This window comes from Lissotriton helveticus, chromosome 1_1, assembly GCF_964261635.1.
Source record: "Lissotriton helveticus chromosome 1_1, aLisHel1.1, whole genome shotgun sequence".
NCBI lineage: Eukaryota > Metazoa > Chordata > Amphibia > Caudata > Salamandridae > Lissotriton > Lissotriton helveticus.
This window is the reverse complement of record NC_136057.1, coordinates 918,500,091-918,526,007: the sequence shown is the minus strand read 5'-3', so window position 1 is coordinate 918,526,007 and position 25,917 is coordinate 918,500,091. Positions and strand designations below refer to the sequence as shown.

At 44.6% G+C, this 25,917-nt stretch overlaps 1 protein-coding gene across 1 annotated transcript in view; it reads right to left on the bottom strand.

The window, feature by feature from the left end:
* HELB (DNA helicase B) overlaps positions 1–25,917 on the bottom strand; it is a 362,767-nt gene that overhangs the window by 186,268 nt on the left and 150,582 nt on the right. The window contains exon 4 of the mRNA XM_078676353.1: positions 10,920–11,819. Coding sequence (XP_078532479.1) covers positions 10,920–11,819 — 900 coding nt within the window. The remainder of the gene's footprint in view (positions 1–10,919; positions 11,820–25,917) is intronic.

Here is a 25,917-nt window from a genome sequence, read left to right as displayed (position 1 = left end):
CTTAACTATATTAATTCCTTTCTGCTCGTAGTTTAAGGCAGCAAAACTCTCTGGAAAATATGTTAATATGTGGAGAAGGGATTTTAAATTTGTATGGTGAAAGTAAGAAATTCTACAGAGATTTCCAATGAAATCTGTAAGGACAATCATGAAAATGTATGTTAATATTTCTGTATTGATGACACGAATAATGGATCCATAAATATAACAACGTGTTCCTGAAGGAGTCACTGTTTTTCTTCTTAAATTGTTTGTCAGGTTAGTACATTAATCCTACCTTTTTCAAATTAATGAAATGAGAAATAACAATAAGGCGTACCAACATATATTAATCACAAAATATGTTTACCTGAACCCTTAAAGCACTTCATATGTCAATCATTTAAATCCAAATGTTTTTTTCTTTAATGTTATGATAACAATTACGCACCACACTGCCCATACAGGGAATTATTATTTTTAGTTCAGAATGATCAATGTGGAATGGTGCATCCACCTAACAAAATATGCACTTGCAAAAAGAGGTCCATTCTCATGTTATGTTATGTTATGTTAGAATAGTTTTATATAGCGTTCGGCTGCTCCGAGGAGCGTCCCGGCGCTTTTTAAGAGAAATTAAGAGCAGATGACAGGGGCGGATGAACAGAAGACTATTGGACAAAGAGCCAGGCCTTCAGCGCCCTCCTGAAGCCCAAAAGATTAGTGTTCAATCTCAAGGGGACAGGCAGAGAGTTCCAAAGCTTCGGAGCAAGATAACGGAAGGAACGACCAGCAATTTGGGCTCTTCTGACAGATGGAACTTGTGCCAAGGCCAGGGAAGCTGACCTCAGAGTCCTAGACGGCAGATAAAAAGCCAGTCGATTTCTGATGTATTTTGCACCTACGCCATGGAGAGCCTTAAAGGTCAGTGTAAGAGCCTTAAAGATCACGCGTTTTTTATGGGAAGCCAGTAAAGTTTTTTTATTAATGCCGTTGCACTTGTTCTGTGGTGCAAGCCAAAGATGGCTCTGGCAGCGGCATTCTGCACAACCTGCAGGCGAGAAAGGAGAAACTCAGGCAGGCCTAGATAGAGCACGTTGAAACAGTCCAGGCGCGAACCTATCAAGGCCTGAACCGTCACTTTCCGATGACAGAGAGAAAGCAACGGTAGAAATTTCCTGAGCATCTTGATGATGCCAAAACACTTGCCGACGAGGCCCAAGATCTGGGGCTTCATCGTGGGGCCGTCATCAACCTGCACTCCCAGATTCTTGACCTTGGAAGAGGCGGCCGTGGGGGGAAACAAGGCCGGCGGCCACCACGATTGCCATCTGGGGTCACAAGAGCAACCAAAAAACAGCAGCTCCGATTTATCGGAGTTGCATTGAAGGCTATGTTGTTCAAACCACTTGAAAACAGCCCCCAGAGAGCCTCTGATCAATCCGCCATCAAAGTCCGCACCCTTCTGACAGGTAAAGAGAAGCTGGGTGTCATCAGCGTAGGACACGATCTGGGCGCCGAAAGACTCCACCAGAGACGCCAGGGGTGCCAAATAGATGTTGAACAAAGTAGGGCTCAAAACAGAACCCTGAGGCACCCCTACCTCCAGTGGCGGCATCTCGGCAGAGAAAGGGGGGGCCCAGACCGTTTGACGGCGGCCAGTTAAATGCAAATGCACATGAGGTTGATATTTTGATGTTAGTGGGGAGGATCTGGATATGTTTCGGTCTCCAGAAGCAAAATAGACGATTGTAACTATAACACTGAAAAAACTCTGTTTGGATTTATATAATTGGCATGACATGCTGTAACGGTTCAAGTAAATATATTTTGTGATTATAAAAATGAATCTATGTAGGTACGGCTTATTATTATTTCTCATTTCATTAATCCTAAATAGGTGGTTTAATGTACCACTCTGACAAGCAACTAATTAGGACAATAAGTGAATCCTTCAGGAACACTTTGTTATAATTATGAGTTTATACACAGCTTCCAGGGAGAATATTGGGTTGCCCCATTTTTGCTGGAAGCTATAATGGATCAGCATACATTAAACTGTATTCATGGTACGTGTTTCTTTTCAACATTCCTGAATGTTTAGAAAGCAAGCAAACTGAAAGACTGGAGTTGTCATACTGTATTTGCAAGTCTTTCCTCAACTTCCTTTTGTGTGTCTTTATTACAAGGTTTCTTTCCCTCTCCCCTCCGACTCTATGAGGACAGATTCCTCATTCAGTCACTGTTTAACAGTGACTTTGGGAGAATGGTTTACCTGAAAATACTCACTATGCAGGTGTTCTCTTTTCAGCCCAGCCTTCAATTTAACTGAGCTGCCACTAACATAAGTGTGTAAATCACCCATTGTGAAAAGTTCTACTTGACTACATTGACACCTGCCACTGAAGGCGGATCGGCTTGGCCTTAGTGATCCGTTCTCACTTACTGATGCTTCAGCATACTTGTTGTTCAGCAAACGTACAAAGTGATACAAAATATGCAGACAATGTCCAAAACTCACTAAATGTGTAAAATGAAGAAATCAGCAGTTTTAGCAAAATAAACTTTGAGTCGCATTTTTGGAATGTCTTTACTTCAAATCTAATCTATCTTCAATACTTGCTATGGCCAGGTATTAAGCTGGAGGCACACTTTTATTTTTTTCTGACAAACAGTACCATGCCTACAAGCTTATCTTTTTTCTATTATGAATCAATTTCATTTAGGTGCCAATGTTGGCACATTTCCAAGACTCCTGTGATCTTTTCCTTCTTGTGAGATAGTAGGTACTCTTCTCTCTTGGTCGAATTTTATTCATCAGCTCCCAATGTTTTATTCTCGAGTAAAACACATAATCAGAATCCTCTGGCATGGTGTCTTCCAGATTTCAGCTGTTGACTCTTTGGATATTTCTCCATATGCTAATTATTCAGCAAATTATATAAAACCCTTCAAATTTGATTCTCAGTATTATGTTGATGATTCCCATGTCTTACCTTTTTCTCCTTCTGTTACCTCTAGAATTCACAAAATGTGAAAGGCTTACTTATCAGCAATTGAAGTATGATTTGCATGTATCAAAGTTTATGGACATCAAATCATTTTCAGGTGCGTTATTCTTTCCTGCTTCCATATCAATAACATCCTTATTTTGAACGCTGTAACATTCAATGCGTTCATTAACACAAAACATTAGTCACTAGCACTTGTATTTAACTCTTTGACAAATCAGTCACTGATTCCATTTAACTCTGCAAGGCTATCCTTACAAGCACAGTTTATTTCTAGAAAAAAACGTTATCCCGCTCCTACACTACCCGCACAACACAATATCGTATTGGGTATGCTGACTCTAGGTTCTGTCTGCGAGGTTGTGGAGAGGAGGGCTCCTTTTTCCACATTCTATGGGACTGCGCCAGGATCGGGCCATACTGGTCTAACCTGGCTGCCATAATGTCCGAGGTGATTGGGACGGAGGTCCCGATGGAGGCCAGATGGCATATCTTAGGAGTAACGAATGACATCACCTAGCCGAAATGGGATAAGATCTGGCTGGCGCTGGCAAGCATGGTCGCCAAGAGAAACATAGCCCGCTTGTGGGGTAGTGACCTCCTACCGACTGTGGAAGAATGGGAACATGACCTGGACTGGTGCCAAAGGGCGGAAAGAGTGATTTACAAGAGCAGGGGGTGTCCTAGAAAATGGGAAAAGATATGGGGGGCATGGAGGAGGTATAGAGAGGAAGTGTGGGATAGTCAGGCTGCCTCATTACAGCCCTGAGGTTTTGTATGGATTCCGATCTGTTTCTGTAGAATCATGATGTTCATATTGATTTGTATTTATCTATCTGCCGCATGTATGTCCACCTGCCATTAACTACTATGTAAAACGCCATTTTCATGAGAGCCTATATTCTGAATAAAAAGAGTTTTAAAAGAAAAAAAACGTTATCCTCATATTTATTCATGGTTTAAAACACTGCATGTGTCTCAAATTTATACATTACTGGTACAGCTTAAAGGCTCTCTGACTGCGCATTATAACTAACACTACCGTCTACGCTTTCTGCTTAAAGCTATGTTACAAAAACAAGGGAGACCCATGGGTACATAGGGATCTGAGGTATAAAATGCTTTACGGGAACATGGGTACTATGGAGAAGGAAAAATGAACCTAATGTATTCGTATATAAAATTACAAAGAAGATTTTATTGAAATTTTTAGTAGTGGGCAGTGAAAATAAACGTGGCGTGATGGAATGCTCAGGCAAGCAAAAATTATAAACATGACATAAACATGTATTGTTTATGTCACAATCAAAATAACCACAAACACCATCACCCATCCAGCTATCAATGGCTCTAATACAGTTATAGAATTGGAGATTTAGGTGGTTGTCACTGTTAGAAGCCTACAGCACGATCTGTGTCATTAGCATATGAAGTTGGTGAGAAACCAAAGGATCTAATAAGGGAGACTAGTTCTGAGACATGTATATTAAAAAAGTAAAGGACTAAGTCACGATCCTTGCGGAACCCCATAGAGCATCTGGGTGTTCACTGCCTGTCAGGAAATATCCTAGTAAGGTGGGTGCTTTGTTATTAATTCAAAGCTGTTTGAGGCACAGAACCAGAGAGTGGAGTAGTACATAATGTCAAAAGCTGCCGATAAGTCAAGAAGGATGAGGGCAGCTGTTCCACCATAGTCTAAGGCTAATCTTAACTCATTAGTGTCTTTGATCAAAGCGGCCTCTGTCCTGTGTTCAGCCCTGAAGCTGAAATTAGTATGGTCCAGAAGATTGTTATATTGGATCAATTGCATCAGTTGAGTGGTTATGATTTTTTCGACTGGCTTCGCCGGACAAGGCAGTCTTGAGACAGGGCGGTAGGCGGCTGGTTTTTCAGGATCCAGGTTAGGTTTCTTTTTTTTTTTTTTTTTTTAGAAGTGGGAGGACAGATGCTTTTTTGAACAGAGAGGGAAAAATGTATTTGGCAAACATCTGGTTGAAGATACTGATCAGATATGGGGATAGAGGTTCAGAGATCTGCTTGAGAATAGAAGGGGGACAAGGATCGTAAGAAGATTTAGATTTAGTGACTTCGATACGTTTGAGGACTTCGACGAACAGAGTGGGAGTGAATTCATTGCGATAAGATAGGGTCTTATTGGTCTGGATATTTAAGTCATTATGAGTTGTGTTAATAGTCTGAAGACCAATATTAACGTGATTAGGATTTCATGTGGCGCTCAAGTTGTAGATTTGACCTACTTTGCTGCAGAAATGCTGTGCAATGTCATAAAAAAATGGTTTGACTGTGTAAGTACTCTGATTTCAGGTAGTTTAGTGAGTTTGCTTATTACCTGAAATAGCTCCCTTGCGGAATTTTTGGAGGATTCAATTTGGTGAGTGAAGAACATAGGTTTTTTTTGGCAAGTAGGTCTTTGTATTTTGCGAGGAAGAATTTAAATGTTTCTTTCTCGTGGGAGTCATAAGTGGCTCTCAATTTTCTCTCCTGTCTTCTGTAATTCTATTTCCCTATACAGAGGGCCTCGGTAAACCAAAGTGCCGATGTAGACTATTTTGATGGGGACTGCTTCAGAAGAACAAGTTACTTACCTTCGGTAACAATATATCTGTATCTGTAAGAGACATTGGGTCGCCCAGGGCCGGGCGGTGGCGTCGGGGAATCATCCTATCCACAGGAGCCCCTGTGCTGGGCTTGGAGCAAGTGCCCAGAAGGATATCCGTGAGAACCTCATTGAATGGCAGCCGGTGCTCCGAAGAGGCGGCTGCCAGTTGAAGTACCTCGATCCTGACCGACACCATAGGAAGCCAAGGTTCAAAGCCTCAGCCGACCAACGCAACACCACAGCGTAGGAGGCACCCTCCTCGGTATCCACAGTAGGGGGAGAAAGCATGCCAAGATCTTGGGAGGTGCCCAGACCACTGGCCTCACCCAACTCCTCTCTCCAGTCCGGTACATCCAACTGGTCTGCCAAAGGGTCAACAGACACCTCTCAGTCCTCCTCACCCTCCTCTGGTTGCTACTCAGGGCGATAAGGAGCACCAGGGTAGAACAGTGGTACAAAAGTATTGGTCAACGCCGGTCCGTTCCGTGTCCAACTTGAGGAGGAGGCCGTGGTCGGCGCTGGCTGGGGACAAAACCTGGGGCGGAGGTGTCATCAATGGATTTGGCACCAGAGGAGGTGTTGTAAGGTAAACCGGATCCAGGCCTGGTACCCTGGGGGACCTGCGGTGACCCCCAGCTGAGTCTGCAGGCCCTAAGGTGTGCAGGCGGGGTTGGGCTGCCCAAAAATGGAGTGGAGGGCTTTGTAAAAACTACGAAGTTGGGCAGGGGCGCTCTGGCTCCCGGGACGGAAGGGAAGCTCGGAGCTGACCCAGTAGGCTTCACGGGCGGGAGTTGAAGGACGGCGACCATCCGCATCCCACGTCACGTCAGCCGACGAACAGGGAGAACGCAAAGAGTGATCGTGCTTCTTCGCTTTCTTATTGTGCTTTGTCTTACCTGAAGACAGACTGCAAAGAGGAGTGTTGGTGATGACTCTGCGACTGGTTCCGTGACCTTCTTTTCCACCAGGACCTTGAGCGGCGCAGGGCTGACTGCCGGGCCTGCGGAAGCTTTTGGGACTGCTCCCGCAAAGACTTTGGATTCATGGCTCGACAGATGGAGCACGACTTTGTGTAGTGGTTGCGCTCCAGGCACCACAGGCACACAAGGTGCGGGTCTGTAACCAACATCAATTTGTCACTTTAGTCACAAGGTTTGAAGCCGGTCTGCCGATGTGACATCTCTTTGCGCCAGGAGTCGAACGACTCGAAAAAGATGTTGACAAAAAGTTGAACAATGCTAGTCAAAAAGAGACTACGGTACCGCTCTCTCCAGATCTGTGCTGGCTGGCGCGGAAAAAGAAAGAACTGACCGCAGGGGCAGCGGCTAAGAAGATACCGTGACGTTATCCCGGGGATCTTGACGACTAACGCGGAGTCGACCGCCGCCACCTTTCGACGTGCAAGGGTACTGCTACAAATAAATTTATCCGGCTCCAGTCTGACACCTGGGGGTAATTCTAAGGTAAGAGATCTATAACTAATAGTCTCTTTCAGGTTTGGCAGAGCATAGCCACTCAGAATATTCTGATGTGGCTTGATCTGGGTCAAGAGAAAGAGAGGGCTCCTTCTGAGAGAGTTGTTGTAGTAATTTGTTGAGGTCTACTTTATTCCAGGCCCCATAGCACAAGGACTTAGTCTCAACTTTTCTATTTTGGGGGAACGGGGAAGTGTTAAGATCAAAGGTAACAGAAATATGGTCAGACCATGTGAGAGGGAGAAAGTCCTTAATGGAAGTATTTTGATTTTTGAAAAAATAGCATCTAGATTATGACCCGCAAAGTAGGTTGGCCTGCACAGAAGTTGGGAGAGGCCTATGGCGTTCATGATCTCTACGTTCGCCGTGGTATCTTTGTCTTCGGATTTCTCCAGATGAAAACTGAAGTCACCTAGAAGGGTGAAGTTGCTATTATAAGCTTCAACCTCGAGAAGGGTGTTTAAAGATTTGAGGAATTTGCTTATCTGTCCTGGAGGGCAGCATACGAGTAGTCCTCTAAAGGATTGTCAGTTATTTCGAGGAAAAACGTGAGTGCCTCGCACTCGAGGTTAGACATAGGGTCAAATTTCGTTTTAAAATAATTTTTATAAATTAGCCCTCGGCATCCACCCGTTTTCTGCGCATGTCGCGTCTGGAAATGGAGTACCTTGGGGGATGGCATTAATAAGATCTGGTCTTGAAAAATCATTGGCCCAAGTTTTGGTTACAACTGATGGGTCTCTATAAGCTCTGCCAACTCGTGGACATGTTTTACAAGTCAGCATTAATGAGTGCACAGAGGATTTTAAAAGAGGTCCTAGCTCGGCTGCTATTGATTACTGGTTTAGTAAGGGGAATACAATAACTACAATTGGCGCCAAAGGTAGAGAGCCAGGCAACTTAGAACTAGAAGCAGGAGCCTAAGGCACCCGTTTCCTACAGGGAAATAAAAAAGGCACTACCTTTGCTTACACCGTCCATGATGCACTGCTGAGGTGCGCGGACGTGCCATGCGGCGTCTGAAATAGCCCTCAACTGAGGAGGGCGAGGCTACTGCCACCAGCACCAGAGCACGAGGAGGCTAAAACCAGGTGGACAAAGGAAAGTGACAAAACCTGGGGCCCAGCAATCCCGTTAGCCCTGCACAGGCTCCCCTGCAAGGGGTTGGTACTGGAAAATCAGAACAAAGAAAATAAAAGGTGAAAAATGTTAAAAAACATAAAAAGAATACAATTTCCAGGAGTATCTAATACTCTACTACCTGCTAAGAGTTATTCTTACCTTTTTCATATAACAACTCTTTGAAGAGGTAGTACATACCAGGTTAATGACCAAAGCTACTCTAAAGTTCAACCTTTGTAGACTATTTGCCTTGGTGGTGCCTGTTGCTACCCTGCCGCCATCTTTACACTCACAGAGTTATTTTAAAGTAAATCGCACCTTTAATTTTGAAAAGGTGTGATTAAGCAAATGTAATTAATTTTTTTTCCCCATAGAGCGGGGCCTCATCACCTGAGCTGTAGCCAGGTGGAGGTGAGGTGACTTATCCTACAGTAGAGGGTAAGTGGATTTCCAGCTAAATGCTGATGGCATGAATTGATGATAATACATATCACAAAATGCAAATAGATTCAAGCACAACCATTTATAGTGTGTATTATATGTATTTTTATTCTCTTCTTCTACAGATTGTCCCAGTAAATCCCGATACAGCCACAGAGGATTACTGGTGTTGTATCGGTTTCAAATATTATTTAAATATTTCTTTGAGCACTTTCCTTTTGGCAGCAGCAATTATTATCTTCTTATTGGTCCTGAAGAAAGCCTCCGATACATGTATATGATCATTTGGCTGAAACATGTAGACCGTACAGCGGGAGCAGTTTTAAATCCATACTGCTCTACGCACTGCATTTTAATCATGCCAGTGAGAGCAAACTAATAAAAATAGTATTTTTGCATCTTCCTAGGCAGTTTTAGTTCACTATTAGGTCCACCTTTATATATTTTTTGCGCTGCACCTTCACCACATTATACTCTCACATATGGTATTTTAGCATCCTAATTACACTAGGGAACATCTATAAAACATCCCTGAACTCCTCCCTTACAGTGAGGGAGTTGTAGCCCTCAGCAGGACCAGGTCTCCTGCTGGGAGGAGGAACCCATATGATGAAGCAGGTCACCCACGGGTGAGTGAGGGTTCTAGTCCTCAAGGGATAATCCCCCCTTTAGGCTGTATTTTTTCTAACATCAGTACAAGAGGCTTTTTCTTATGTATATCACACACAACTACATGTGCTAAGTAGACCCGGTGTAGTACTGTGTTACAATTACATTTTGGGGAAATTCTCCTCGCTGGTCTTTAAATTTCTTTCCCTAGGCCCCCAGCTCATCTGTATGTTGTTTGTATCTAATACTCTGCAATATGGCGCCCAAGGTATGGAGCCAGGCAACTCGAAAATGGAAGTGGGAGCCTAAAGCACCCGCTTCCTACAAGGAAAGCAAAAAGGCACTACCTATGCTTAAGCATCCATGATGCTCTGCCGATCTGCGTGGACGTGCCAGGCTGCGTCTGAAATAGCCCTTGACTGAGGGGACGTGGCTACCGCCATTTGTGCAATGAGGCTAAAAACCAGGTAGACAAAAGAAAGTGACAAAACCTGGGGCTCAGCAACACTGCTAGCCCTGCAAAGGCTCCCATGTTGGGGGGCAGGTACTGGGAAATCAGAACAAAGGAAATTAAATTTGAGAAATGTTAAAAAACATAAAAAGAATAAAAATCACAGGAGTAACTAGTACTCTGCAATATGGCGCCCTAGGTAGAGATCCAAGCAACTCAGAACTGGAAGCGGGAACCTAAAGCACCCGCTTTTTATAAGGAAATGAAAAAAAGACACTACCTATATCTACAGCGTCTGTGATGCTCTGCTGAGTTCTTAAATTAAACCTGTGTCTGTAACTTTCCATTATCAGCATTATACTTTAAAACACTCAGCCTTCCAAACACCTTCATGCATCATTGTGATAAAGAGTACATCCTTTCAATTTTTTTGCCCCTTATTTGGTTACAATAATTGCAGCTTCACTGGAGACGAAACATTTCAACTCATCCATATTTTTTAAATATGTTATTTACCTTTTTCGATGCAATCGCACTTAAAATCTGTTTATAGATCAGTTAACAACAAACACTACATCATGAAGTCCAATACTATTTAGTAGTTGACATCTTATATAAAAATAGATAATTAGGATAAGATCAGATGGGCAAGAAAAAAATGATGCTAATCGATTTTCAATTCTTGCTACATTGGCATGCATTTCATTAATGTTTTTTTCATTCACTAATGCTATATTGTTATGTATTTTCCTGAAGAAATATGTGAGCCATAACTGCAAACTGGTACAAACTAAAACTGACATACAAGATAAGACTTATTAGGACTAGAGCTGTAGATTCATGGTTAAAATAAGAAAAACAATTAACCTCAAGAGGCTATTTTCAGGACAAACTATTAAAGAGGAAATTAAAAAAGTGTGTTATTGATTCAAAATGGTTATTAGGCAGAAAGCAAAAAATAAATTCGAGGAAAATATATAGAAGGAACTTCTTGGTGCTGTAATTTTGCTGTCTTTATTTGCTCATTTACCTTCAAATGCTCTTCCACAAGAAACTTTGGTCATAAACTAAGAAAACACAGACCTCTGCAGAAGACTTTTCTTCTTTCGTGCAAATTTGATTTACCTCATGTTAACATTTTTGTTTTACAAAAAATCTAATTCTTTTGAGAATAAAATGAAAATTGAATGAATAAATAAAACAGTACATACCTGGTGTAATGTGAATGAAGGAAGGTTGGTCTTCTTTTTTAAAAGAGATGCTGCTTTTCCAGTTGGTGCTGTAAGAAGAACTGTCATATTATCCGCAAGTTTTGTTCTTTCGTTCTCAACAGGTTGATTTGATTGCGTTAACCATTCATCAGATGCCTCAACATCACTCTCAAAAGCTCTGCAGGCCCTCTGCACCTCATCGTTTTCCTTTGATTGCAAGTGTTTGAAAAGAAGGCTGACCACGGTCGTCTTTCCACAGCCTCCCTTCCCGCTTATGACGGTTAAAGGATTCAAGCAGATCATTTCTGCAGCTCTGACTTGGTCGGGGTCTACTTCCAGCTGAGTGTCGCCTTCACCTTTAGTTTCGTGCCCACATTCCTGGAAATCACAGAAAAGTTTTGGCACCCCACTTGTTCTGATGTCAGGCTCTTGTGACTCCATTTCCAAAAGCTGACTGCTGAGCTCTTCCAAGGTGCCATCTGTCGCTGCATCCTTTACGGGTCTGCCCTGTTGAGCTCCAAGTACTTCCACCACATCAACTTTTAGATGCCAGGGAACCTTTTTCACAAGCTTTTCTATGCATTTTGCAATCTTTACTTCATAATCATATAAATTAAACAGGAAGATCCTATCTTTCTCACGCACCACTATCTCCTCCTCTTTCAAAAACTCCAAGGCCTCCCACGCCTGCACGATTGACATGTCCTGACTTACAGCTTTGGTAAGTATGTCTCGCTCCACATAGGTATCACCAAACTCACTACACCTCTGTTTCAGATGATCATAAATGATCAAGGCATTAAGTTGCAGTTCAGGGATCTTCTGAAGAAGAGGCTCACATTGCAGGAAAGCTTTCAAAGAGACCTCACAACGAAGAAGGGCCAACTCTCTCTTGGTTATCTTCCAAAAGAAAAAAAAAATGAGTATTACTTATTGACATGGGACAAAATATAATGGTCAATAAATGACCATTTTCTAACTGTTAAAATTTGATACACACATGTACAATCAGGAAGTCATGTAAATAACTTTTACATATTCTTATTGATTCTGAAAATGCTATAAAACATTCATACTGTGCATAAAGATGAAAAATGCAATCATTATTGTTTATTAAAATGTTATGGTGATGGGAAAAACAAGTATAAGCAAAGCCAATAGGTTTAATGTTGGCTGCCTGTGTTTTGACTCTGTCGATGCTTGTTTTGTCCATTGTTTTTGCAACATTGTGTCGTAATGGGAGCTGCTGGGCCCTTCCCTATATAAAATGAAAACATTTGGTTGCAAGCAAAAGAAAATGTTTTTCATCTAAAAAATCATACATTGCCATAGCAGTTCCTTCTACTAAAGGGAACTAGTTTGTGTGAGGATGTGCTCTTTATGAAAGAGCACAATGCTATCACTCACAGTGAATGGAGAAATATCAACCCGACGCAAGGTATACAGATGGTAGAAAGAACACTCTCCTTTTATACTTTGAAAGATGAGGAGGTAAGCATTCTCAGCAAGTGACTATTCTTTGTGCCAACAGCCCACCCCAATGATTTTGCCATAAAAACAGAACTTCACAGGTTCATTCGTAATATCCGTTTAAGATATTTCTTCAAGAATTCTACAACACCATCTGCATCATCACAGACAGGACTGCGAAGTCCCTCCACCTTCATTCCACCGGCCAATGCCATGACTAACAAAATTCTGGCTTATGAGAGAGTGGCGCTTAGGGATGTATCCATACTATTAAAAGAACGCAAGCATACTATTCCGAATATCACGAAGATGGAGAATGAGGCACATTTGGCGCAGGAAACAACAAGGACATTGTCATCAAGTCCGCAGATAAGGGTGGGGAATTGTGGTGCAGGAAGTAACCAACTACAAGACTGAGATTATGAACCAATTGCAAGACGGCATAAGTTATTCTAAATTGAGAGCAGACCCGTCAAATGATTTTTCACAGGAGATACTCACTACCACGAAAGATGGACTTGAACAAGGTTTTTTGAGTAACCTCGAATTCCAGTACCTAAACCATAAACAGCCCTGGCTCCCCACAATCTACTCGCTGCCGAAGATCCACAAGGACATGCAAAACCCACCGGGGCGCACCATTGTATCAGGCTGTGGATCTTGAGCCTTCATGTAGATACATAGATTTCTTTTTTAAACCGATTGCTGAAATCACACAAGCCTATTTGAGAGACACTATGCAAACAATTAATTTGATTGACCAACACACTTTCAACCCCATTAATCAACTACTGGTTACGTGCGGCATTGTATCATTATATACAAGTATACCCCAACAGTCTGCCCTGGACGTTATGAAAGATGCCCTGAACCAACAACAAGCGCCCACAGCAGTGCCCACCGAATTCATCATTGGACTACTTTCAATAGCCATGATGAAGAATTTTTTCTTTTTCCAAGGCCACTATTATATACAGACTAAAGGTGTTGCGATGGGGCAGCCTTTGCCCCAGACTTGGCCATTATTTACAAGGACAATTTTTAAAAATCATTTATTTTCAACAACAACCCCTTCAACAACTAGGTTGTGCTGTGGAAACGCTACATCGATGATATACTGATGATCTGGACTGAAGAGACTACTGAGCTAGGCTTATTCCACGACTGGCTCAACCAATGGTACCAAGACATTAAGTTCACAATGCAATCTAATTCCAGTGAAATAGACTTCTTGGATACCACTATACGTAACGAGAATGACAAACTATATACCACGCTCTATCATAAACCAACGGATCGCAACTCCCTTCTCAGATACAACAGTTACCACCCACATGGCCTTAGGGACAACCTACCGGTGTCAAGTACCTTAGCTTGAACTAGAAGGTTCCACGGGAGCAGACAACTGTTCCTCAATCCCCTACTCCGCTCACCACGAATACAAGATTCACGAAAAGCAGAGAGGGGAAAAGGGGAATTGGAAGAAAAGAGAGACTGCACTGCTTCGCTTCTTTTGTTCTGGTCTTGCGCTGCTAACTTCTGTTGACCCTAAGAATAACCAAAGGCAGGATATAACAACTACTACTATACAGTTACTCTACCCTTACAATATCTCCCTCAAATACCTGTCGGTTCACAGTGCCTTGCTGCTCTCTTAAGTATCTTTTATGGAGAGATATTGCTCTTGCTTCACTAAGTTGTTCGCAACTGGGGTTGTCTCCTGTAACACAAATACTGGTGAGATATTATATTCTACAATAGTATATTTACTACAAGAATCTTGTTCTAAACAGAATTCCCAGTTACCTGTGTCACCAGTTACGAAGCTTGTAAAGTATCCTTTTTTAGATTTTTTGGGCTCTCCTTGTTAGGTTTAAATTTCTTCGTCTTCTTGTCTTTCTCTACAGAATATCCTTCTTCACAATTGGTTGGTAAGTACTATTATGTATACATATATATATATATATATATATATATATATATATATATATATATATATATATATATATATATATATATATATATATATTATAACCATACTTACATAGATGCTAGTTTTACTATTAGACTCTCCAGTTCACTATGGTTATTCTGTGTGCAGTTGTAAATCTATTGTTCAAAATATTTTGCTCGTCTCGGACTACAGTCCTCCTGTACTCTTCAATGGATTTGTAAACTAGATATCCTTGGAAAATAACTCTGCTTGTCCTTGGAACTTTACTATAACAAATCATGTGCCCAGGTTTTCCTTAAGTTCTTTCACTTGGGGCATTTCTGAAGACCAAATTAACTCTGAACTCAAAAGACTTACTTGGTGTACAGGAACCCTCCTGATACTTATCACCAAGCTCTTTGGACGATGTCTTGAGGCTGAAAATGGCTGGAAACCTCTGGAAAAGCCTCCCAAACTTCACTTGAGAAATGACTCCAAAATTCCTTCTCTCTTGGCTCATGAAGCGGCAAGAAAAGGTCTGCAACAATCTAGATACACAAAATTCTCAAGAGAAATAGCAGCGTAGCACAAAGCTGACTATTCTCTGATAAAAAACGGTTGAAGTGCGCCGCACTAATGAGTAGCACGAGCTAAACAGCTGCTGCGAGAATCCTGCTACAAGTTTAGACCCTCAACCGCTTCCCTTACTGCGGCGGCCATCTTGGAATTCCGTGATCTGAACGCGGTAAGCATTAGTATCCACAATGCCACTTGTTTGACTGGAATGGCTATATGCATCTCTGGAGCACAGGTAACGAAGACTTCTTCTCTCTATAGGTAGGGTTCTGAACCTGACCTGGCCAGTCCTGACAACCGGTCGGGCAGTTTCTGCGTGTTTGCAGAAATCGTTCCAAGAAAGCAGACTACATGGCTGAATCAGAGGATCTAAGCAACCGGCTGCTGGAAAGGGGATACCCAAGAAGACTGATCAAGAGAGCTCAGAAGAGGGAATGGTTCAGCCCTCGAGAAACTTTACTAACACCCAAAGATAGGAAGGATGGTCCATTACGGAGGATGATTTGAGTGACTACTTTCTCCACAAGGAGTATTGCCCTTAAAAAGGTGATCAATAAACACTGGAGTTTGGTGTCGGACGACATCGAACAACCTAACCCACCCATGCACTCCTTCAAAAAAGCAAAGAGCGTGAAAGACCATGTGGTCCGCTCTTTTCTCGATACTCCAATAACACCGTCGCTTCAATCACTTTGGAATTTACCGGCTGTACAGGGGCATCTCAAATGGGGACAATGTAAGGCTTGTCAGACGACCATACAAACTAAGAATTCACATTTAAGCATCATACAATTGATTTACATTGTTTCACAAACTGTAATACGACTAATGTCATCTATGGGATCATTTGCCCCTGTGGATTAATCTATGTGGGTCAGACACAGCAAAAATCAAGGCTCGCATACTCCAACATCACAGCCGATTACGATGTGGTGTGCAAGGGGCACCTCTAGTTGAACATTGCACAGCAAATGGGCACCCTCCAGGCGAGTTACAGTGGGTGGTTTTGGAGAAAGCCACACTGGGCCCTAGAGGGGGCACTATTGGTTTAATCTTGAACACAAGGGAAAGTTAATGGATGGCCCATCTGGATACAATAAAAAATTGACTAAATGAGTTAGATTCGAGCCATGCACAACTAGCCTACCTCAATTTTGAGTAATCTGACATGCATGATGCTTTATAGTCTATAGCGTATGTTGCCCGTGTCAGAAGCTGCTAGGCCATACACATCTGCACTATGTATATCAGGTATGCTATGTAGTAGTAGATGACCAGGGCCGCTTCGCAGCCATCACTGGCAAATGGGAGGGGAAATTGTTCAATCTAGTCTCAGCTTACATTCCACCCTCTTTACGCGCAATAGCACACCCCGCGCTTATGGCATTTTTGCTGGCCCTACCGGTGGCAGAGATTGTGATTGGGGGAGACCTTAATGACATAGTGGATGGTACTCTGGACAGATACCCCCCTAGACCAAGTGCAACGGATGGTCACCGTATGAGCGGCTTTCTAGATGCCCTGGGGCTAACAGACGCCTGGCGGTTCAGGCACCCTAATGCACAGCAATACACCTTCCATTCCATGGTACACAATAGCCTTACAGGCATTAATTACTTTCTAGTCTCAGCAGATCACTCATCGATACTGCTCCAGCAGACTGTGAGACGCCGTATTTTCCCCATACATCCAAATTACCTACTCATACCTGCAGTGCTTAAAAAGATTACTGGTGCCACTCAGCACTTTTTCCAGGACGTGTCGTCGGTGAAGTCCCCCAGCATTTTATGGGAGGCCTTTAAAACGGTGGCACGGGGACACGCTATAGCAGCAATCACAGGGCACAAACGGGAAAAACGGGCAGAACTTGATAAGTTAGAATCAGGCCTAGATGCTGCAACACTACAACACGCAGAGCATCCAAGACACCAAACTTCCCAAAGGATGCGTCTCAAACAGCATGAATTTGTGGCGTATCAGAGAGAGATGGTCATGACTAGACTGCAAGCCACGCACCATAGGGTGTATGAATTGGGCGATAAGGCTGGTAAATTACTGGCCTGGTTAGACAAAAAGGAGAAGGCTAGCAGAACGATCGCGCAGTTGCTTACGGCTGCGGACTCACTGGTGTCCGCTCCAAGTGCCATAGTAGATACGCTGGCCGACCATTTTGAACACATATAGGCCTCACGCTCTGTGTTTACGATAGAAGAAGCCCATGAGTATATTAGAGATTTAGCTATGCCGCAGCTTACGCCAGAAACGGCTCTGCTCTTAGAAGCTGACCTTACGGTTGAGGAAATACAGACAGCTATCGCCTCTCTTGCCTCCGGTAAGGCGGTGGGACCTAATGGTTACCCATCGAACTTTATAAAAAAACTACAGATTTGACGGCCCCATTTCTTCTAAATGTGTTTCAGGAAAGTCTCGGGACTGGAGAACTGCATCGAGATCAGCGATTGGCCACTATAGCTGCGATCCTCAACATCATCTCTTACGCCGACGACACCCAGCTAATCCTTTCCCTCACCAAAGACCCCAACACCGCCAAAACCAATCTTCACGAAGGCATGAAAGAAGTAGCTGAATGGATGAAACAGAGCCGCCTAAAACTCAACTCAGACAAAACGGAGGTGCTCATCCTAGGATCTTCCCCCTCAGCTTGGGACGACTCTTGGTGGCCTTCCGCTCTGGGCACAGCACCCACACCCACAGACCATGCACGTAACCTTGGCTTCATTCTAGACTCCTCTCTCTCGATGTCCAGACAAGTCAACTCCGTCTCGTCCTCCTGCTTCAACGTCCTTCGCATTCTCAAAAAGATCTTCCGCTGGATCCCCCTCGAGACAAGAAAGACTGTCACCCATGCACTGGTCACGAGTCGACTGGATTATGGTAACACACTTTACGCCGGAATCACAACAAAATTACAGAAAAAACTCCAGCGCATCCAAAACGCGTCAGCGAGACTCATATTAGACATCCCGCGCCAAGATCACATCATCGGACATCTAAAAGACCTCCACTGGCTTCCCGTCAACAAAAGAATTACTTTCCGCCTTCTCACCCACGCACACAAGGCCCTCTACAATCTAGGACCCGAATGCCTCAACACTCGACTGTCCTTCTACAAACCCACCCGTCAACTAAGATCGTCCAATCAAGCCCTCGCCGCAGTCCCGCGCATCCGGAAATCCACCATGGGTGGCAGATCCTTCTCCTTCCTGGCTGCCAAGACCTGGAACTCACTCCCCACCCACCTCCGCCTTACTCAGAACCACATCTCCTTCAGAAAAGAACTAAAAACCTGGCTATTCGACAAATAATGAACCCCTTCCCCTAGCGCCTTGAGACCCTCTGGGTGAGTAGTGCGCTATATAAATGCCCGAACTTGAACTTGAACTATCCCTAAGCCCGGAAAACCCCCTGAAAATTGCAGTTCTTACCGCCTGATCTCATTAATCAATGCCGAAGTTAAAATTCTTGCCAAGCTCTTGGCGATACGATTGACCCCCCCACCTATCATCATTAATACAACCTGATCAGTCCGGGTTCATGCCTCAGAGAAGCACAGCCTTTAACCTCAGGCGGTACTGGCCCGGAGATCCTCTATTCAAGAACCCGCGGTAATTCTCTCACTGGATGCAAGTATGGCATTTGCTGTGATAGAATGGCCATATTTATTGCAGCCCTGCGACACCTGGGCTTCGGTCCGAAATTCTGCGCTTGGATCCGTCTGCTCTATACTAACCCAATGGTGCATGTGGTGGCTAACGGGCATATATAACGGGATTTCCCACTGTCCCGAGGGACGCGACAGGGGTGTCTACTATCCCCGATACTATTTGCGTTGGCTTAAGAACCGTTGGCAGCCTGGGTCAGGTGGGAACCCTCCATCCGCGGGCTTCGCTGGACCGACATTTGGGAGGATCGCATATCACTTTATGCAGATGATGTACTACTTTACTTTACCTCCCCTAGAAAATCCATCCTAGTGCTCCTGAATATATGTTAAAAATTCGGACGGGAGTCTGGATACACCATTAATTGGTCCAAATCCGTGCTCTATGTGTTGAAGGGCCCGCCACCATTGCTACCCTCGGATTGCCCGCTGCGGATTACAAACGAAGCCTTTAAATATCTAGGCATCTACGCAACACCTGACCCCGAGGACTTTTACCTGAAGAATTTAAAACCCCCACTAGAGCGATTCAAACGTGTTGCAATGGTTTGGCAGAGCCTTCCCCTCACACTACTGGGTAGGGCAGCGCTCTACAAAATGATGACGCTCCCCCGGTTTTTATATGTCCTTGAGAACACTCCATTTCCGGTCCCACGAACCTACTTCAAAGCAATAGCGGCTGAAGCCTCCAGTTTATTATGGGGGAACAAACCGGCACGAATCTACCAAGACAAGCTGGTGCAAGGCTGGTACGATGGGGGGATAGCTTTTCCAAGTGTACAGATGTACTACTGGGCGGCACACCTCAAAATAATCAACTACTGGCTGCATGCCCCACAGGATAAACCTGCATACCAAGCGGACAGGCACAAACTTGGGGAGAACGGAATGATGGTAGCATTATACAGCAAGCGTAGGCCCCCCTCCCTGATTGGCCCCACTGCCCACACGATTCACATATGGTACCAGGCACAGGTTCGCTTACAATGTTTGGGAAATATTACACAAATGACGCCACTCTGGGACTCACACAGACTTGAACACATATAGGCCTCACGCTCTGTGTTTACGATAGAAGAAGCCCATGAGTATATTAGAGATTTAGCTATGCCGCAGCTTACGCCAGAAACGGCTCTGCTCTTAGAAGCTGACCTTACGGTTGAGGAAATACAGACAGCTATCGCCTCTCTTGCCTCCGGTAAGGCGGTGGGACCTAATGGTTACCCATCGAACTTTATAAAAAAACTACAGATTTGACGGCCCCATTTCTTCTAAATGTGTTTCAGGACATTCTCTGGACTGGAGAACTGCCTCGAGATCAGCGATTGGCCACTATAGTTGCGATCCTCAACATCATCTCTTACGCCGACGACACCCAGCTAATCCTTTCCCTCACCAAAGACCCCAACACCGCCAAAACCAATCTTCACGAAGGCATGAAAGAAGTAGCTGAATGGATGAAACAGAGCCGCCTAAAACTCAACTCAGACAAAACGGAGGTGCTCATCCTAGGATCTTCCCCCTCAGCTTGGGACGACTCTTGGTGGCCTTCCGCTCTGGGCACAGCACCCACACCCACAGACCATGCACGTAACCGTGGCTTCATTCTAGACTCCTCTCTCTCGATGTCCAGACAAGTCAACTCCGTCTCGTCCTCCTGCTTCAACGTCCTTCGCATTCTCAAAAAGATCTTCCGCTGGATCCCCCTCGAGACAAGAAAGACTGTCACCCATGCACTGGTCACGAGTCGACTGGATTATGGTAACACACTTTACGCCGGAATCACAACAAAATTACAGAAAAAACTCCAGCGCATCCAAAACGCGTCAGCGAGACTCATATTAGACATCCCGCGCCAAGATCACATCATCGGACATCTAAAAGACCTCCACTGGCTTCCCGTCAACAAAAGAATTACTTTCCGCCTTCTCACCCACGCACACAAGGCCCTCTACAATCTAGGACCCGAATGCCTCAACACTCGACTGTCCTTCTACAAACCCACCCGTCAACTAAGATCGTCCAATCAAGCCCTCGCCGCAGTCCCGCGCATCCGGAAATCCACCATGGGTGGCAGATCCTTCTCCTTCCTGGCTGCCAAGACCTGGAACTCACTCCCCACCCACCTCCGCCTTACTCAGAACCACATCTCCTTCAGAAAAGAACTAAAAACCTGGCTATTCGACAAATAATGAACCCCTTCCCCTAGCGCCTTGAGACCCTCTGGGTGAGTAGTGCGCTATATAAATGCCCGAACTTGAACTTGAACTATCCCTAAGCCCGGAAAACCCCCTGAAAATTGCAGTTCTTACCGCCTGATCTCATTAATCAATGCCGAAGTTAAAATTCTTGCCAAGCTCTTGGCGATACGATTGACCCCCCCACCTATCATCATTAATACAACCTGATCAGTCCGGGTTCATGCCTCAGAGAAGCACAGCCTTTAACCTCAGGCGGTACTGGCCCGGAGATCCTCTATTCAAGAACCCGCGGTAATTCTCTCACTGGATGCAAGTATGGCATTTGCTGTGATAGAATGGCCATATTTATTGCAGCCCTGCGACACCTGGGCTTCGGTCCGAAATTCTGCGCTTGGATCCGTCTGCTCTATACTAACCCAATGGTGCATGTGGTGGCTAACGGGCATATATAACGGGATTTCCCACTGTCCCGAGGGACGCGACAGGGGTGTCTACTATCCCCGATATTATTTGCGTTGGCTTAAGAACCGTTGGCAGCCTGGGTCAGGTGGGAACCCTCCATCCGCGGGCTTCGCTGGACCGACATTTGGGAGGATCGCATATCACTTTATGCAGATGATGTACTACTTTACTTTACCTCCCCTAGAAAATCCATCCTAGTGCTCCTGAATATATGTTAAAAATTCGGACGGGAGTCTGGATACACCATTAATTGGTCCAAATCCGTGCTCTATGTGTTGAAGGGCCCGCCACCATTGCTACCCTCGGATTGCCCGCTGCGGATTACAAACGAAGCCTTTAAATATCTAGGCATCTACGCAACACCTGACCCCGAGGACTTTTACCTGAAGAATTTAAAACCCCCACTAGAGCGATTCAAACGTGTTGCAATGGTTTGGCAGAGCCTTCCCCTCACACTACTGGGTAGGGCAGCGCTCTACAAAATGATGACGCTCCCCCGGTTTTTATATGTCCTTGAGAACACTCCATTTCCGGTCCCACGAACCTACTTCAAAGCAATAGCGGCTGAAGCCTCCAGTTTATTATGGGGGAACAAACCGGCACGAATCTACCAAGACAAGCTGGTGCAAGGCTGGTACGATGGGGGGATAGCTTTTCCAAGTGTACAGATGTACTACTGGGCGGCACACCTCAAAATAATCAACTACTGGCTGCATGCCCCACAGGATAAACCTGCATACCAAGCGGACAGGCACAAACTTGGGGAGAACGGAATGATGGTAGCATTATACAGCAAGCGTAGGCCCCCCTCCCTGATTGGCCCCACTGCCCACACGATTCACATATGGTACCAGGCACAGGTTCGCTTACAATGTTTGGGAAATATTACACAAATGACGCCACTCTGGGACTCACACAGACTTGGGTGACTTAGGAATAGTAAGGGATTTACAAATTGGGATAACATCGGTATTTCCACAGAGGGTGACCTTTGGAAAAAGGGCGAGATGGTGGAGTTTTCCCACCTGGTAACACAATATGACATGGCGCAGACAGAAAAGTTTAGGTATCTGCAAATCCGGCATGCACTTCTGGCAATCCTAGCACCGGGCACGACCATACAAGAGGCCAACCCACTGGAGGATAGACTCCTTACGGAACATATGGTTGAGAGAGCGACATCCTTTACGTATTGTAAATTAATTAACAACCTGCCAGATCCGACGCCCAAGCTCCAACAAAAATGGTCCCGGGATGTGGGTGACTTTGAGGAGTTAGAATGGCAGGAGGCACTGTCATCGCCACGTGAGACGGCCATATCCGTGCGGCTCAGATTGGTCCAACTTAAAGTATTACATCGCACCTATTACACCAGGACGACACTCTATGCCATAGGGAAAGCCCAGCACCAATACGGTTTACGGAATTGTGGAGAGGAGGGTACATTTTTTCATACCTTATGGGAATGTCCTCATGCGGCAGCATATTGGGCCAAGGTGATGCGCACTATCTCACAGACTGTAGAAATTTCCTTGCTGCCAGAGCCACGACGTTGTCTGTTAAATGTGTGGGAGCCCAATGACCTCACCCATCAGGAACAGGACTGGGCCATGCTGGGTATGACATTTGCTAAGCGCAACATTGATATGCTGTGGGTGTCGGATGACACACCTACGCTCCAGAAGTGGTGTAAGGACATGGATGAAGCAATGATAGCCGAGAAGACAGTTTTCATAAATCGTGGTTGTCCCCGTAAATGAGAGAAAGTGTGGGGAGCGTGGAACAAGTTTCGAGGATATATTTGTGATCCACCTGAACTTGAAACGGAGGATGTATCCACATAATGTGATTGTGTTCATTGGGGGTTTGGAGAGCGATTCAAAAGTACTGTTTACTACATATGTGAGTGTGAATAGAAATAGCGTTGCATTATTTTGTAACTTCATGTGCAGCCAATCATGACTATCTTCTGAATGTATCGTTTGCCCTGATTTTCAATTCAATAAAAATAAATTTTTTGTAAAAAGTATGCTATGTAGTAATACGTACACAAAAGATTTGCCCACCCTTCGTATACTTTTTGAGTTTTGCAGTTACTAAAGCAACAATGGTAAACACGTTTCTTCTGTTTATCATGGACATTTATTTGTCATTCCATTCATAATTTTTCATTTTTTGAACAATCCCACAATCCTTAGGGAAGGCATCAGGTCACATGATTCATCACATGACAGTATAGAAACACTAACTTAAGCAAACAATGGGCGAAGGAGACAAGGCGTTTGGTAGAAGAGACTGACTATCAGGAAAACGAGCGCATAACTGCGGTGAGTTTCACAAGCACAAGGCAGGCAAATTTGAAATTCCCAGGAGAAGCGATTACTGAAAATATCCCGTCATTTCATTACAGAAAGCTATTGAAGCGCAATTTATCTGCCCAACCGGTTGCAGTTACGCGACCCCCAGCGACACCATGGGTCACTAACAACCCAACCAGGTACCATTACGTCTCACTCCCGCCTTTTGGTTTACTTATAACATTGACTCAGGAATGGGCATGTAATCAAAAAACCTAAATGTTTTGAATTTCAGAAAAACGAAACAAAGTCCCTAATTTTTTATCTACATCGTGATTAAACCGAGGTTCAGGAGTTTTGACTGACTCCCACTCTCTGTAGGTATGTACCCTTCCCTTGCATGATAAGTACTAGTTCACAAAAATCAATCGAGACACTGAGAGTGTTTGTAAATATGTTCCCCTGCAGGTCCTTGTCGGATGGCCACAACGCTCTTAAAATCAATGAGATACATTGAAAGACGAAACCACTCATTCAGGTATCCCTTCTGACATTACGGTAGACAGTGCATTAATCACAAATAGAGACAGGTCCCTTTTTAATGTTGTCAAAACATTTCATTTTTTTAGATCAGAACAATAAAGCCCTGATGAGAGTTTGGCGATTCACTGTCCGGACTCGAAACGCGTCGGCACAAGCCTAGTAGTAAAACAAGGCGCACTGATTCATACTCGTTTCAAATAGACAAGCTGGTCTTTCATTTTGTGTTAAAAAACTTTATTGTTCACAATGTATTTAATGATATAAAAGCGATATATGCATAGTTGGATTCATCATCTTGCATATTTGTTTTGACAAGCATCATCATTTTTGTCACTGTATATAAATCACATATTGTTTCACTTTTTCACTGTATAAAATCACTTGTCTTTTTATGGACACAATTTATTAATTGTGGTATGTGAGTAGAAGTTGAAAAGGCAACAGTACCTCTTTTTTCACATGCATACATGTTCAAAAAATGAAAAATTATGAATGGAATGACAAATAAATGTCCATGATAAACAGAAGAAACGTGTTTACCATTGTTGCTTTAGTAACTGCAAAACTCAACAAGCATTTACAATGCAATGGTTTTGCCTTTGTTAAAGTTTGAGCTATTGGCATTGCTCTTGACAATATTTTTATTTATGTTTTTTTAACATAAATAAATGGCATTGTCATTTACAATGCCACTAGCTTGATCTCTCGCAAATGACACACACAAACACCCACAGAGAGCCCCCCCAATACACACTCAGAGGCCTCCCCACACACACACCCACACAGAGCCCCCCACACACACACCCACACAGAGCCCCCCCACACACCCACAGAGCCTCCCTACACACTGCGAGCACCCCCACACACTGCGAGCCCCCCCACACACTGCAAGCCCCCCCACACACTGCAAGCCCCCCCACACACTGCAAGCCCCCAACACACTGCAAGCCCCCAACACACTGCAAGCCCCCCAACACACTGCAAGCCCCCCAACACACTGCAAGCCCCCACACACTGCGAGCCCCCCACACACTGCGAGCCCCCCCACACACTGCGAGCCCCCCAACACACTGCGAGCCCCCCAACACACTGCAAGCCTCCCCACACACTGCAAGCCCCCCCACACACTGCGAGCCCCCCCAACACACTGCAAGCCCCCCCCAACACACTGCAAGCCCCCCCAACACACTGCAAGCCCCCAACACACTGCAAGCCCCCAACACACTGCAAGCCCCCACACACACTGCAAGCCCCCACACACACTGCAAGCCCCCCCCACACACTGCAAGCCCCCCCCACACACTGCAAGCCCCCAACACACTGCAAGCCCCCAACACACTGCGAGCCCCCCAACACACTGCGAGCCCCCCACACACTGCGAGCCCCCCCACACACTGCGAGCCCCCCCACACACTGCGAGCCCCCCCACACACTGCGAGCCCCCCCCACACACTGCAAGCCCCCCCAACACACTGCAAGCCCTCACACACACTGCAAGCCCCCCCAACACACTGCAAGCCCCCACACACACTGCAAGCCCGAGCCCAAGCGTAGTTACAGGCAAATAGAAGGGGGTCACGTAAATGAAAAGGACGAGAGTTCGTAATGATATGTGTATTAAGCACACAAACGCACTGGAGAATGAATAAAGGCAGTTACGCAGGTGACACTGGAGAGTGGTAGGAGAAGGTAATATAGTGTCATATAGTGACATGTAAGAAGCTCAAGTAGTGCATGGTCTAAAAACAGTCTCTGGGAGAGTCTACATCGAAAGAGGATATTAATATTGTGTGTCAATAACACAAGAAGAACCCCACAAAGGTATACAAGTAAC